General features: G+C 36.3%; 1 protein-coding gene across 2 annotated transcripts in view; it reads right to left on the bottom strand.

Annotated features, from left to right (window-relative positions):
* Positions 1-12725, bottom strand: part of VTA1 (vesicle trafficking 1) — a 58098-nt gene that overhangs the window by 15261 nt on the left and 30112 nt on the right. For both annotated transcript variants that reach the window (XM_019653795.1, XM_019653793.1), the window contains exon 5: positions 5127-5235. In XM_019653795.1, the coding sequence (XP_019509340.1) occupies positions 5127-5235 (109 nt within the window). The remainder of the gene's footprint in view (positions 1-5126; positions 5236-12725) is intronic.

Genomic DNA, 12725 nt, shown 5'->3' on the forward strand with positions numbered 1-12725 from the left:
TGTCACTGGCCCTCATATGTGGGATCCGAACCAGGGCCCTCTGGCATCCCAAGCCAGCTCTTAACCAATGCGCCACTCGGCCGGCCCTAAACATACTCTTTAAACTTATGAAAAATTGAGGACATCTTTGGCAAAACACATCATATTTATGCTATCCAATAAGAACTCGGTTTTCTGACAGATGCCTTTTACTCAATAGCCATTGTTTATTAGCTATGAAATAATTATCTGGGTGTCTGTTGTCCAAATTATTAAGTTAATGAACAAAACAAAGAAATGAAATTTCACATTCAACGATCTATGTGGAAAGGGATAATAAGAGACTTTGTTAATATAAGTTGTGAAATGCACTTTTAAAATATACTATATATCATTAGCTGAATTTGAAAGCTACTTTGAGAAAATTAAATTTGGTAGTATATTTAAAATCACAATTAGCCACTTTTGGGAATCTTTGTAAATTAAAATAAAATAAATGCAAGCTAGGGCTACAGACTTCTGAAATAGATTAGTTTCCTGTTAAATATTTAAGTAAATTTTTTGTCTGATCATACAAATAAAAATATCTAACTACTACTCTGAGATATACATTTTACTAAGTAACCTTATACATGTATTTTTATACCTAATGTTGTCATAATGAACTAAAAAAGAAAAACTGACTAGAGAAATCTGTAAGAGAAAACAGAAACAGATGGGACTAACAGAAAACAAATGGCAAAAATACTAGGCTTAAATCTAGCTATAGCAATAATTATATTAAATGTAAATGGACTAAACACTAGCTAGAAGACTGATGTTGACTGAAACAGAAAAAACCCACCTATATACAATAGTCAAGACTCAGATATGTTTAAAAGGATGAAAACAGGTACACTACATAAATACCAAACACACAAAAGCTGATGTGTTAATTTCAATAACAGACATAACAGATTCATGTCAAGGAATATTAACAGAGATACAATGGGGTGTTTTATAATGATAAAAGGTTAGGTAATTAACAACCGCCACCAAAACAATTATAAAGGTGTATGTGCCTAATAAAATAGTTTCAAATAAAACAAAAACAGAACTAGTAAATACTTTATTAAATACTATATATTTTACAAGGCTTTATATACATACATACATACATACACACACATACACACACACACACACACACACACACACTAACTCTGCAGAAATTCAGATGAAGGAAAGATCATCAAATAGTCAGGATCAGATAGGAAAGGAACGATGATCATTTTAGGAAGGAGGAATGATTTTAACTAAAGAAAGAGATGAAGGTACTTTCTGGCTCTTTCCTTCCGTGGTTATAACAAAGGGTTTAAATAGCTTCTATGGACTGAACTCTGCCATGCCCCCCCAACCACCAAATGCACATGAAGCCCTAATCCCCAATGTGAATGCACTTGGAGACAGAATCTTTAGCAGGTAACTAAGGTTAAATAATGTCATAAGGGTAGGGTAAAGCCCTAATCTGATAGGGCTGTGGCCTTATGAGAGAAAAAAAGAAAAAAAAATCTCTCTCTCTCTGTCTCTCCACCATGTGAGAACCTAGAAGAGAAGGTGGCTGTCTGAAAGCCAAGAAGCAAGTTCTCACCAGCAACTGATCTGTGCCAAACCTTGATCTTGGCCTTTCCAGCCTCCAGAACTGTGAGAAAATAAATGCCTGTTGTTTAAGCTACCCAGTCTATGGTGCTTTGTTACGGCAGCCCGAGCAAGCTAAGACAGGAGTAGGAAATAAAACTGGGAAAGCAGGTAGGTGCCAGATCATGGTAAGTCTTGCTTGGTTGGCTGAGGATCACAGATGTTTTCTTGTGGACACTTGTAAACAGGACTGACATAAAACATTCCTAATTACAGTCAGTATTAAAGTAGGAAATGAAATATGTAAAACATTCTAAAATGTTAAATGAAAAAGCAACAGTGTTGTGGCAATCTACTTAAAAAAAAAATCCAATTCCAATATCAGGATGAATAACCCAGAAACATAACCATGTTTTATAACAGTCCATGTTAAACACTTAATAACAATATATTACATTATTCATGCTGTAGTGTTAGTGTAAAAAGCACAAAACTTAGAGTAAGAAGGTCAAGGCTCAAGTTCTAGTTCTCCCTCTTTGTGGTTCTATGGCCTTAGCTTGGCTTCAAACCCATGTGCAACATCAAGTTATTCCTTTGTAAAATAGAAATAGCATAAACTATCTCTTAGGGGTTTTTGAAGGTATGAGATATGTAAAAATGAGATTTTATAAGATTGAAGGCACTATCAAAATGCAATGTGTTATTATATAAGATGACTATAAGCAGAATTCTATGTGAAAAAGATTGTTTAAAGGTCAGACAAGGGCATTATCATTAGCTGTGCTTCAGGGACAGAGAGCAAAAAGTTAACCTGAAAGGTTGCATGGGCATTTGTATCACTAGACAATGAACTGCAAAATAATTTACATAAAGTGTCCATATGTAAAACTGCAGTGTGTTTTTTTTCACTGAGTGGCATTATAAAACTCTAAATAGTTCTCTAAATAAGTAAATAAAACATAATGGTTTTCCTGTCTTCCCCACTTCCATTTTTTTTGTCTTTTAAAGGCAAGTTTATTGAGGTATAATTTACATACAGTAAAATGTACACTTCTTGGGGATACAGTTTTGATAAACTTATACAGTGAGTAACCAACCATCATCACCACAGTCACAAATGGAATATTCCCTTCAACCCAAAACCTTTTTCCATGTTCCTTTGTAGTAAACCCCTTCTCCTCACCTGAGACACTCACTGATCTGATTTCTGTCCTTCGACCATTACCTTTTCTAGCACAAAATGCAATGATACAGTATGCAGCCTTTTGGGTTTGGCTTCTTTCACTTAGCATAATACTTTTTAAATCAGCCCACATTGTTTCATATATCAACAGTTCTTTAACTGCTGAGTATATTCCAATACAAGGTTGTTCCACAATTTGTTGATCCATTCACAAATTGATGGCCTCTGGATTATTTTCAGTTTTGGGCAATTACAAATAAAGCTGCTATAAATATTTATGTACAGGTCTTTGGGTGACATATGTTTGCATTTCTCTTGGGAAAATAAATACATAGGCGTGGGGATGCTAGAGTTTATGCTAAGTGTATTTTTAACTTGACGCAAAACTGACCAACTGTTTTCCTTTTCTTTTCCCACGAATGAGAGTTCTAGCTACTTGGCATTCCTGTCAGTGCTTGGTACTATCAGCTTGTTAAATTTTAGCCCTATATTCTAGTAGGTATGTAGAATATTTGCTGCAATCTTAATTTGTTTTTCCCAAATGACTGAAGATTCCAGCTTCAGTTTGTGTGCTTCTTAGCCACCCACTCATTCTTAAATATCTGGAAATGCTGAAATACACTTTCACGGTTTGTCAGTGAATACTTATAGAACATTGTGCAGACACTAAGCATACGACCAGGAGAACCACAACACAACGATGGTCTGAAAAACTGTGAGAAGAGCACGCATATGGAGAAATTACTAAAATGGCCTAAAAGAACTAAAACATCATTCATTTCACCAGTGTACATTCATTCACTGGACACCGATTGAGAAAATTAAAAAAAAAATCTAACAGGATTAATTTCCATAGAATAGTATCAATAAGCCATCCCAGTACCAGGGTCAGTTGGTTTCACAAAAAATTCTAAGAAGCATTTAAAGAAAAGATAATTCCAAGGCTATTTAAAATGTTCCAAAACAAACAAACAAAAAAACCAATAGAAACTTTCAGATTATATTTATAAAGCAAGTATAACATTGATATCAAAAAGTAACTGTACACCAATTTTACTTATGTAAATGCAAAAATCCTAAATAAAATATTACATAATGAACTGAATCCATCAATATCATAATAAAACAATCATGGCCAAGTGGGGTTTATAACACAATGTAAAGCTGGTTCAATATTAGGCAATCTTTTAATAGAATTCACTATAACAACAGATCTAAGGAGATGAATTAGACTGGAGCTGGCCAACTATGACCAGTAGGTTGGCTGCCTATTTTTTTTTACAAATAAAGTTTTATTGGAACACAGGCATGTTCATTTGATTACACATTGTCTGTGGCTTCATTTGCACTCTAAGAGCAGAGTTGAGCAGCTGCAACAAAGACCATATCACCTCACCTACAAGCCTAAAATACTTACTATCTGAGCCTTTAAGAAAAAGTTTACCATTCCGTGCATTTGATGATCATCTTTACATGTGCCTAAAACTTGTATAACAAAATTCAAGAATCATTTGGAATATTCTTAATTCAGAGAATAGTGGTTGTTCTCGTGCCACTCAATCTATTTCCTATAAGTCTAATCAATAAAAACAAGTACGTGAAAAACAGTTTTCCTTTTCTTTTCCATCACACATTAACTGAAGGCCAAATGAAAAACTGAGACCCTTATTTTTTCACAATTTAATTTTATAAAACCACTTATTACGTGATAGCGAAATTTTCCTATATATATATATCAAAACAACAACAAAAAAAACAGCTGTAGAACAGTGTGTATGTACATTACCAACTGTGTAAAAAAAGGGAGGATATATATTCTTATTTACTTGTAAATTCATAAAAAATAATCTCTATAAAGATACACAAAAAAACTAAAAACAGTAATTACTTATTTGGGTTTTAGTAGTATTTGGGAAGATGACGGATATGGTGACAATGAGAAATTCACTTCATATTTTTTATATGCTCTATAGATTTTCAACCATGTGAATGTTAATACCTACTCCCCTCCCCCAAATAAAAGTTTAGATACAAAAAATAAGAGTGTTCTCGGTGGTTTGGAAATACTGTATAAATTATAAATGGATTGCCTGTTTATAATTTTATAACTATAACTGGATTACATGAATAGAAGTAGGAGATAGCAAAGCTATTCTGTTGACAAAGTCAGATGTTACAGGAGTTTGGCCTTAATCTTTCAGTCCCTAAATTGATGATTTCATACCAAATTTTCATGGATTTTTGACCTTATGGTGGAAACAAAATTTCATAGTTCCTTCTGAAAACTTTGAGTAATAATATACTGAACAATTATGATTCTATTAAACTATTTTACTTAAATACATACCATTATCTTCTTCAAGTCCAACAGGCCCTGCTTGAGGAGTCTCTCCATTCTTTAAACAATTATGGATATATGTTGCCTTCCACCTTGCATACTTTCTGTGTTTCACATTCTAAAAGAAACATTTTTATATCACTATTAGACTGCAATAAAAAGTCAAATAAAAATATACATTTATGATAACCTCTACCATATTTCTGAGATTAAGCCCATTTTTTCATGGTACAGCTCTGAAAGAGGCTGACATCCTCCACACCCTACCACCAGATTCCACCAACTGTCCAGGGCTGACCGACTTCATGGAAAGCTATAATATCTTCTTCACAATGCATGCCTAGTTCTCTCTTGTGGTTCTGTAGTTCAGCAAAGGTCTGCAATGGGAGTGTCCTTCCAGAAAGCTTGAAACCCTTATGCACAGAGGAGAACTAGGCTAAGGAATTCTAAAATGAAATATAAAATAGTGACACACTGAACTATTTTCACTACAGAGGAACAGATCAATACAAATCTATGAAAACAAAAAGAAAAACTAAGATGAGGTATGTAGTGGTTAAAGCAAATAAACGAACACTAGACAGACATCTGGGCCAACTTCACCTTTTAACCTGCAGTCCATTGTTTATCAGCTGTGATTTTTAGTTACTTTCTTTTTGTGTTTAGTGCTTGTTGTCATCAAACAAAAGGTCTGAAAATTTGAATGTGTCCATGCGTTGGGAGCTGGGAACTCACATGCACCAGCCTGCACCTCACTTAAGCCTTCACTTCAGGGACTGCTCTTGCTCACCAAAGACCTACTCTCATGGCAAATACAAGGGACCCTTTCCAGGCATCACCTTATTACTGGTTCAAGGCCTGTGGTGCCTGGCGCTTCAAAAGGCCAAAACCCAAAGTGTCAGGGCTTGGAGTAAGGAAAGGTTTATTGGTCGGGAAGGCACCAACTGAGATAACAGAACTAATGGTGCCTCAAATCCATCGTAAGAGAGCCCAGAGTTCAGGCTTCTTTAGTCAAGGGGAGAACAGGCGTGGCAAGCAGTGGGGTCCAAGGAAGAACAGGGAAATCTCCACATCTCTTTACTCCCAGTTCTTGATATTCCGGGCCCCTGCTGATCTGAGTAAGTCCTGAGGTTCCTATAAATCGCTGATAAACCCTCATGGCTTAGCATATCTTTTCCCATCTATTCAGGAGGCTAGTTTTGCAGAATTCCTCTAGCCAATTAGAACTATTTGCCTGAAGGCCCTGGAAGAAATGCAGGTGAAAATTTATGGTTAAGAGTCAGAGGAGAGAGAACAAAAACATTCCACCCTGTTACAATCTTACCAAACCTCTTAAGTAGCGTATTAAACAGCGAACCATTGAGATCTTTATGAAACATGCCCTATTCCTGGTTTTTATGACACTCTATTCTCTTCCTTCCCATCCATTCTTTGAGAACAAGGAATATGTGCTAGAACACCAGTTTTCCAGGTTAGTTTTACTTTTTTCAAAATCCTGGACAACTGGAATTGAAGGTCTACAAATGCAGAATAATAATCAGACTCAGAGTCTCTCGGTTTGCATGTCCACTTGAATTCACTGTGGTATCGTTTTAAACTGTTCATTATTAACCTATGTTCCAGCAATGGAAGCTAACGGAGGTAATTACATACCTGCAATTCCCAGTGATTTACAATTTCTCTCTTTATGGGGAAAACCTAAGATACAGGTAACCTCAACATTTTTTAGGCTCAATAAATATTCCTATTAAGACCTTCAGTTAGACAATATGGGGCCACAGGTATAAAATAAGTCACTATATTATTTCTACTCTTAGGGAGCTGATTATCTTGCCATGGATATGAAACTAAAATTATACATATATAATAATAAATAAAAATTATACATATATAATAATAAATATAATTATTATTATATGTATTCAGTAGGTAGGAAGTATTAAACTTGTTTCTTTAATGAGTACATGGAACAGTTCAGAGAATAAAGGAAAAGAACATAATAAAGGGTAGCTGGTCAAGTAAATGGTACTTTAGTTTGGGCCTGCAGGATGATGTGAAAGGTGGAAAGGAGTAGTAAGATTACCCTGGGAAGAAGGAAAGTATGAGCAAAGTCAAAAAAGCAGAAATAAATGAAGTGTTCAGAAAATAAAAGTTAAGAAATGAATTTGCCATGGGTGGAGACTGGCTGCATAAGTAAGCTAAATCCAAGAAAAACTTCAAGTCTTGGGCTAACATCTTTCTAGTACTCTACAAAGCAGAACTGCATCTGAACATCAAGACAAAAATCATGACTACAGAAGAAATACACAACTTTAACACAGACAATGAAGATATCAAAATTGTTCTTTTGCTTACTTTGGTTCAGTCATCAATTCAAATGGAGACTACAGGCAAAAAAATCAAGCGAAGGCTGAGACTTGGAAGGGCAGCAATGGGAGAACTAGGCAAGGTCACCAAGAGCAAAGACGTGTCATTAGAGACCAAGGCTGAGATCACCCCCACCCTCGTGCTCCCAATTACTAGACACAGACATGAAAGCTGGACAATGAAGAAGGCTGATAGAAAGAAAAAATGATTCATTTGAAATCTCTACAAATCCTCAGGAGCACCAGGAAGATGAACCAGTGGGTCCTAGAGCAGACTGAGCCTGAAACATCACTGGAGGCAAAACTGACAAAGCGGAAGCTGTCCTACTTCAGGCACATCATGAGAAGGCAGGGTTCTTTGGAAAAGACAATGATGCTGGGACAATAGAAGGCAGCAGGAAAAGAGGAAGACCAACTATGGGATGGACTGACTCCGTAAAAGAAGCCATAGGCACGAGGCCACAGCAGCTGAGCAGGGCTGTGAGGCCAGGACACTGTGGACCTCACTCATTCATAGGGGTCACCAGGAGTCAGAGCCAATGCGACAGCACTTAACACAGCAGGTTATAAAGCACTTGCACACATTTTTCTCTTACTTGGTCCTCACAATAGCCTTGAGATTTAGGCAGGTCCCGTTTTACTCTGATAAGACCCTGAGACAGTATTAGGAGTGGCTCAATGTAGATACGGTTAATTTGGCTTCAAGGCCTTCCACAGGTGGACACTGCTTCTGTCTTATTTCCCCTCAATCCACATAGGCTTCTGTCTCACCTGCAGTCTTTTCTCATGCTATTCTCCGAATCTCACATGGCTTCCACTTCTGCCAATTCAGTAGCCTCTTCACTTAGACACAGTTCACATGTTTATTCTCTTATGAACCTCCCTGATTTCCAGCAAGTCAATAGTTATTTATCATTTAATCACATCAGACACCATGCTAAGTGCTGGGGATAATATGATAAACAGGGTAGGCCTGAGCTTTAGAGTCCAATGTTAAAGCCAGGCAATAACTTTCATCACTAAATGTGGCACCTATAATATCTGAGGTCCATAATATTTTCATCATTCTCTCTTAGGCCTTTACAATCCCATCATTAGAGATGAGGAAATGACACTACAAAAGTACAGTCACTATTTAGAAGTGAAGCTAGCCACTGAATTCAGGGCTGCCTTGGCAAGCTACAATTAACATACTGCAAATTACAATTTATTTATTTATTTATTTATTTTTTATTGGGGAATTGGGAGAGGGGAGCAGACAAGTTGCTGTTCTTTTGTTCTTCAGTCTAGTTGTGGAGGATGTCGCCTCACTTGCCCATGTTGGTATTATCATTGCACTCTTCCCGGGTAAGGCAGATCCGTCGCCCGCCTCTGGACGGCTGCTCACAGCAGCTCTTGGCAGCTCACACCGGCTGCTGGCTACACACGGTAGCCCATGGTAACCCACTGCCACAGGGGCTGCAGCCTACGCCGTTGCCGGTGACTCACGGCAGCCCAGCTCCAGGTTGAGCTGTTGTTCAGCATCTTAGCTGTAGAGAGAAGTGTCACTGGCCCTCATGTGGGATCCGAACTGGGGCCCTGCTGCTCAGAACTGGAGTCCCAAGCCAGCTCTTAACCAATGTGTCACTTGGCCAGCCCTGCAAATTACAATTTAGATGAGAATATACGAAATAAGAAAAAAATGGGCTTTAAAAGGTAGACTACTTAACGCTTATTAATATAGGATATACTTTGGTAGATATAGAAGGATCATTCTGAAAGTAAAGAAGTAAATTGCTTAGGAAAGTTTAATTTGCCTTCTTTTGGAAGCTTTAAAAATAGAACAAATTTTCCTTGGTCTGAAATAACTTAGTACTGTCTTAAGACTTAGTTGGGTTAAGTTGTATTGTAATGACTTTAGAAGGTTCCTTCATTCCTAATTTCATAGAATGGACTGTGAAGAGACATTTAAACTACTTTGGGTCCCTTCATTAATATGTAAACTTTGTAAAAACATTACTACTACCTGAAATTGGTTCATTTTAGTAAATACATTTTTAAAAATTTCTCCAGAGGATATCAACACAGCAGTTTAATTTTTATTCCACCCTACTTCCAAGATACCCCTGCAAACCAGTGCTTACATTTAGCAGAAAAGTTTGGCAGTTGTAATTCAAAATTAATTTGCTTTTGATTTTTTTTTCTTTAAAATAAAGGATACTAGATATTAAATAATATTTTAAGAAGACATTTTCAAGATGTCGACAGTTTTTAAATATTTTAACTCCTTTTGGCTGATTAGACATCCTTTCTGGGAAATAGGAGTTACAAAAAGAACTTTTACTTTTGTCCCTGGCCTTTAAGTTCCTGTTCTGTAACTGGATTGATGCGACTCATGGACAACTGCAGATCTGGCCACTAGAGTCAGCCGTGATAAAAAAGAATTTTCATTTAATTTTCAAATCATTTGCGCTTGCTATGCTGAAGAATGACTGGTTAGAAACACCAAGGCTAGAGCAAGGGTTCTCAAAGCTGGTGCATGTCAAGATCACATGAGGGCAGAAGAAGAACAAATTCCTGGCCCAAGCTATGGAAAATCGGATATAAATCATTCTCCATTAGCATACCAAAAAGCCACCTTGAAAAAGAATGCTTTTTATTAGTTGTCTCCAATTCTTCCTGGTGAATTTTCCCTTGAACCCATCTTTGTCAAGTTTTTATCCCCAGCACGCACTGCAACTGGCTCTTGTCAAGGTTACAGATTACTTCTCTCGCGCTACATCCAAAGCTTAGATGTCATCTTGACAGTATCAGCCTGAAAAGTTGATCGTTTCCTCCTCTGTGGAACCCCCCTTTCCTTTGTTTCCTGGATATCAAGGTCTTCTGATTTTTCTTGCCTCAATAGGTGATCTTTTTCAGCCCTTCAGGTGGATTCTTTCTCATCTCCAGGATGGGGAGTGCCACAAGACTTCAGTTCTTGGGCTTCTCTTTCAACACGTTGCCTTGATGATCTCATCCAGTCTAATGGATTTAAACACTACCTCATGCTGCCAACTCCCAAATTTACATCATATGCTCAGACCTGTCTTCTGAACGTCAGGATTTAAACATTCAACCCAACATTTCACTTGTATGTCTCATAATTCAAAACATTCAAAGTTCAAAACCAACTTCTGATCTTCCCCTACAAAATTAATCCTCCACAGGTCGGTAAATGACAACTCCATTCTTGGAGACATTCAAGCCCAAACTCTTGGAGTCATTTTTGAGTCCTCTATTTCTCTCCAACTCCATGAATGAGTCTTTTAAATTCTGTCAGCTCTACATTCAAAATATATTCTCACCATGTCATCTTCTGCAAATTCTGGTCTCAGCCATCATTTACCTCTAAGTTTTATTATTTAATTATGTACTAATGGGTACTATTTCCACCCTTGCTCATTACAAGAAAAGAAATAACACATTTTAAATAGCAGTTAAATCTTATCAATTCTGTTTGAACTTCCCCTCCCAACCTGCACTTCCAATTACGCTCACTCACTCCTGTTTCAGCCATGTTGTCCTCCTTGTGCTTTCTGAAACAGGTAACCTTTACCAGCTCAAAGCCTGCGCACTTTCTCTTGCGTCTTCCTGGAACATCTGTACGATTCATTCCCTTACCTTCTTCAAGGCTTTGGGAAAATGTTGCCTTCTCAGTGAGGTCTTCCCCAACCATCTTGTTTAAATTGGCCCTCTTATCCCTAACTTGGGTTTCTCCATGCCACTTATGATTTGACATGCATTTTATTTATTAATTTCTTCATTGTCTGTTTCCACCAGAGCAATGTGATTACCATGAGAGCACAGATTTTACCCACTGCTCAATGACTAGCACCTAGGACCATTCTTGATTTATAAAACTTAGCAAATGTTTGGTGAATGAATGAATGAAAATTAGATTCTGGAATCCTTGTGTGTATTTTTGTTTGTTTTTTTTTAATCCATTTTTTAACCCAAAATGATTGTGAAGCTGGCTGTCTTGAAACCACACTATGAAAACACTAAACTGGAATAAATCATTTTTTAATGAATAAATGTTTATATTAATCTTGAGCACAGTTTGACTTAGGCTTGCAGAGAAGGGTCAGTGGATAGGGCTGAGGGTATCCATGAAAACCCTGAATTATATGCAAAAATGCAATACACATATGTGTGGGAAAGAATCCATACTTTTAAAAACATTTCAAAGTAGTTGGTGATACAAAAAGATTAATAAACTCCAACTTGGTAGTAACATCATAGATATCACATTTATACACTTAGTTCCTCAATTCTCTCAAGTATATTAAACAAAAAACAAGGGTTCTACATAACTCCAAGGAACACTGGACATAATACAGTGAGAAATGCTTGAAAAACACATATTCAACAAATTTATTATCACAATGACTCAAATATTGAAGTATTTATAATCACAATTTACATGTATTTTCTTATGGAGACTGGTTCAACATTTTTAGGCTTTTATATTTTTCAAAACAACTAAAATTTTATAAAATGAGTTTAAAAAATGAGAGTAAAACTGTGCTAAAATTCTACCTATGACAAACACTTAAATTTAACTGTTTTTATAATAATATTTGGAATGTACATTCCAATTAGCCAAAAGATTTCTAAAGATGGGATGGGCATTAACTGTTTAACACCTAATCCAAAGGAAAGAAAAGGAGCCAACATTATCGTTTGAAACAAACAAACAAAAAAACACCTTTTGTGAAATAACTTTTTAGAGAAAAGTTTCAAAACTAGTACAAGATACTCCCATATACTTTTCATTCAGTTTCCCCAATTGTTTACATTTTCTTTGTTTTATCAGTCTATCAACTTATATATGCATATATGCATATTACTTATGCACATATTAACATGCAATCTATTTTTACACATGCATTTTTCTGCACCATTCAGAGTAAGCTGGAAGTCACTGTGACCCTTATGCATTTTCTAAGATCAAAGACAATGGTTATTAAAATCAAGAAATGTAATACTTATACAAGAATACTATAGTTCCAATAAGTTCTGTAATTGTCCAAATACTGTCCTCCCCTAGGTCTAGTTTAAGAAACATGCATTATTTAGTTGTCATATCTCTTTAGTCTTTAATTGGGAACAGCCTTTGTTAGTGTTTCTTGACCTTGATATTTTAAAAACTACCAGCCTAATTGTAAAATGTCTATCAATTTGGATTTGTCTGTTTCCTCATGCATTGTTAAGCAGGATTAGC

The sequence above is a fragment of the Hipposideros armiger genome, unplaced genomic scaffold (assembly GCF_001890085.2).
Source record: "Hipposideros armiger isolate ML-2016 unplaced genomic scaffold, ASM189008v1 scaffold_206, whole genome shotgun sequence".
NCBI lineage: Eukaryota > Metazoa > Chordata > Mammalia > Chiroptera > Hipposideridae > Hipposideros > Hipposideros armiger.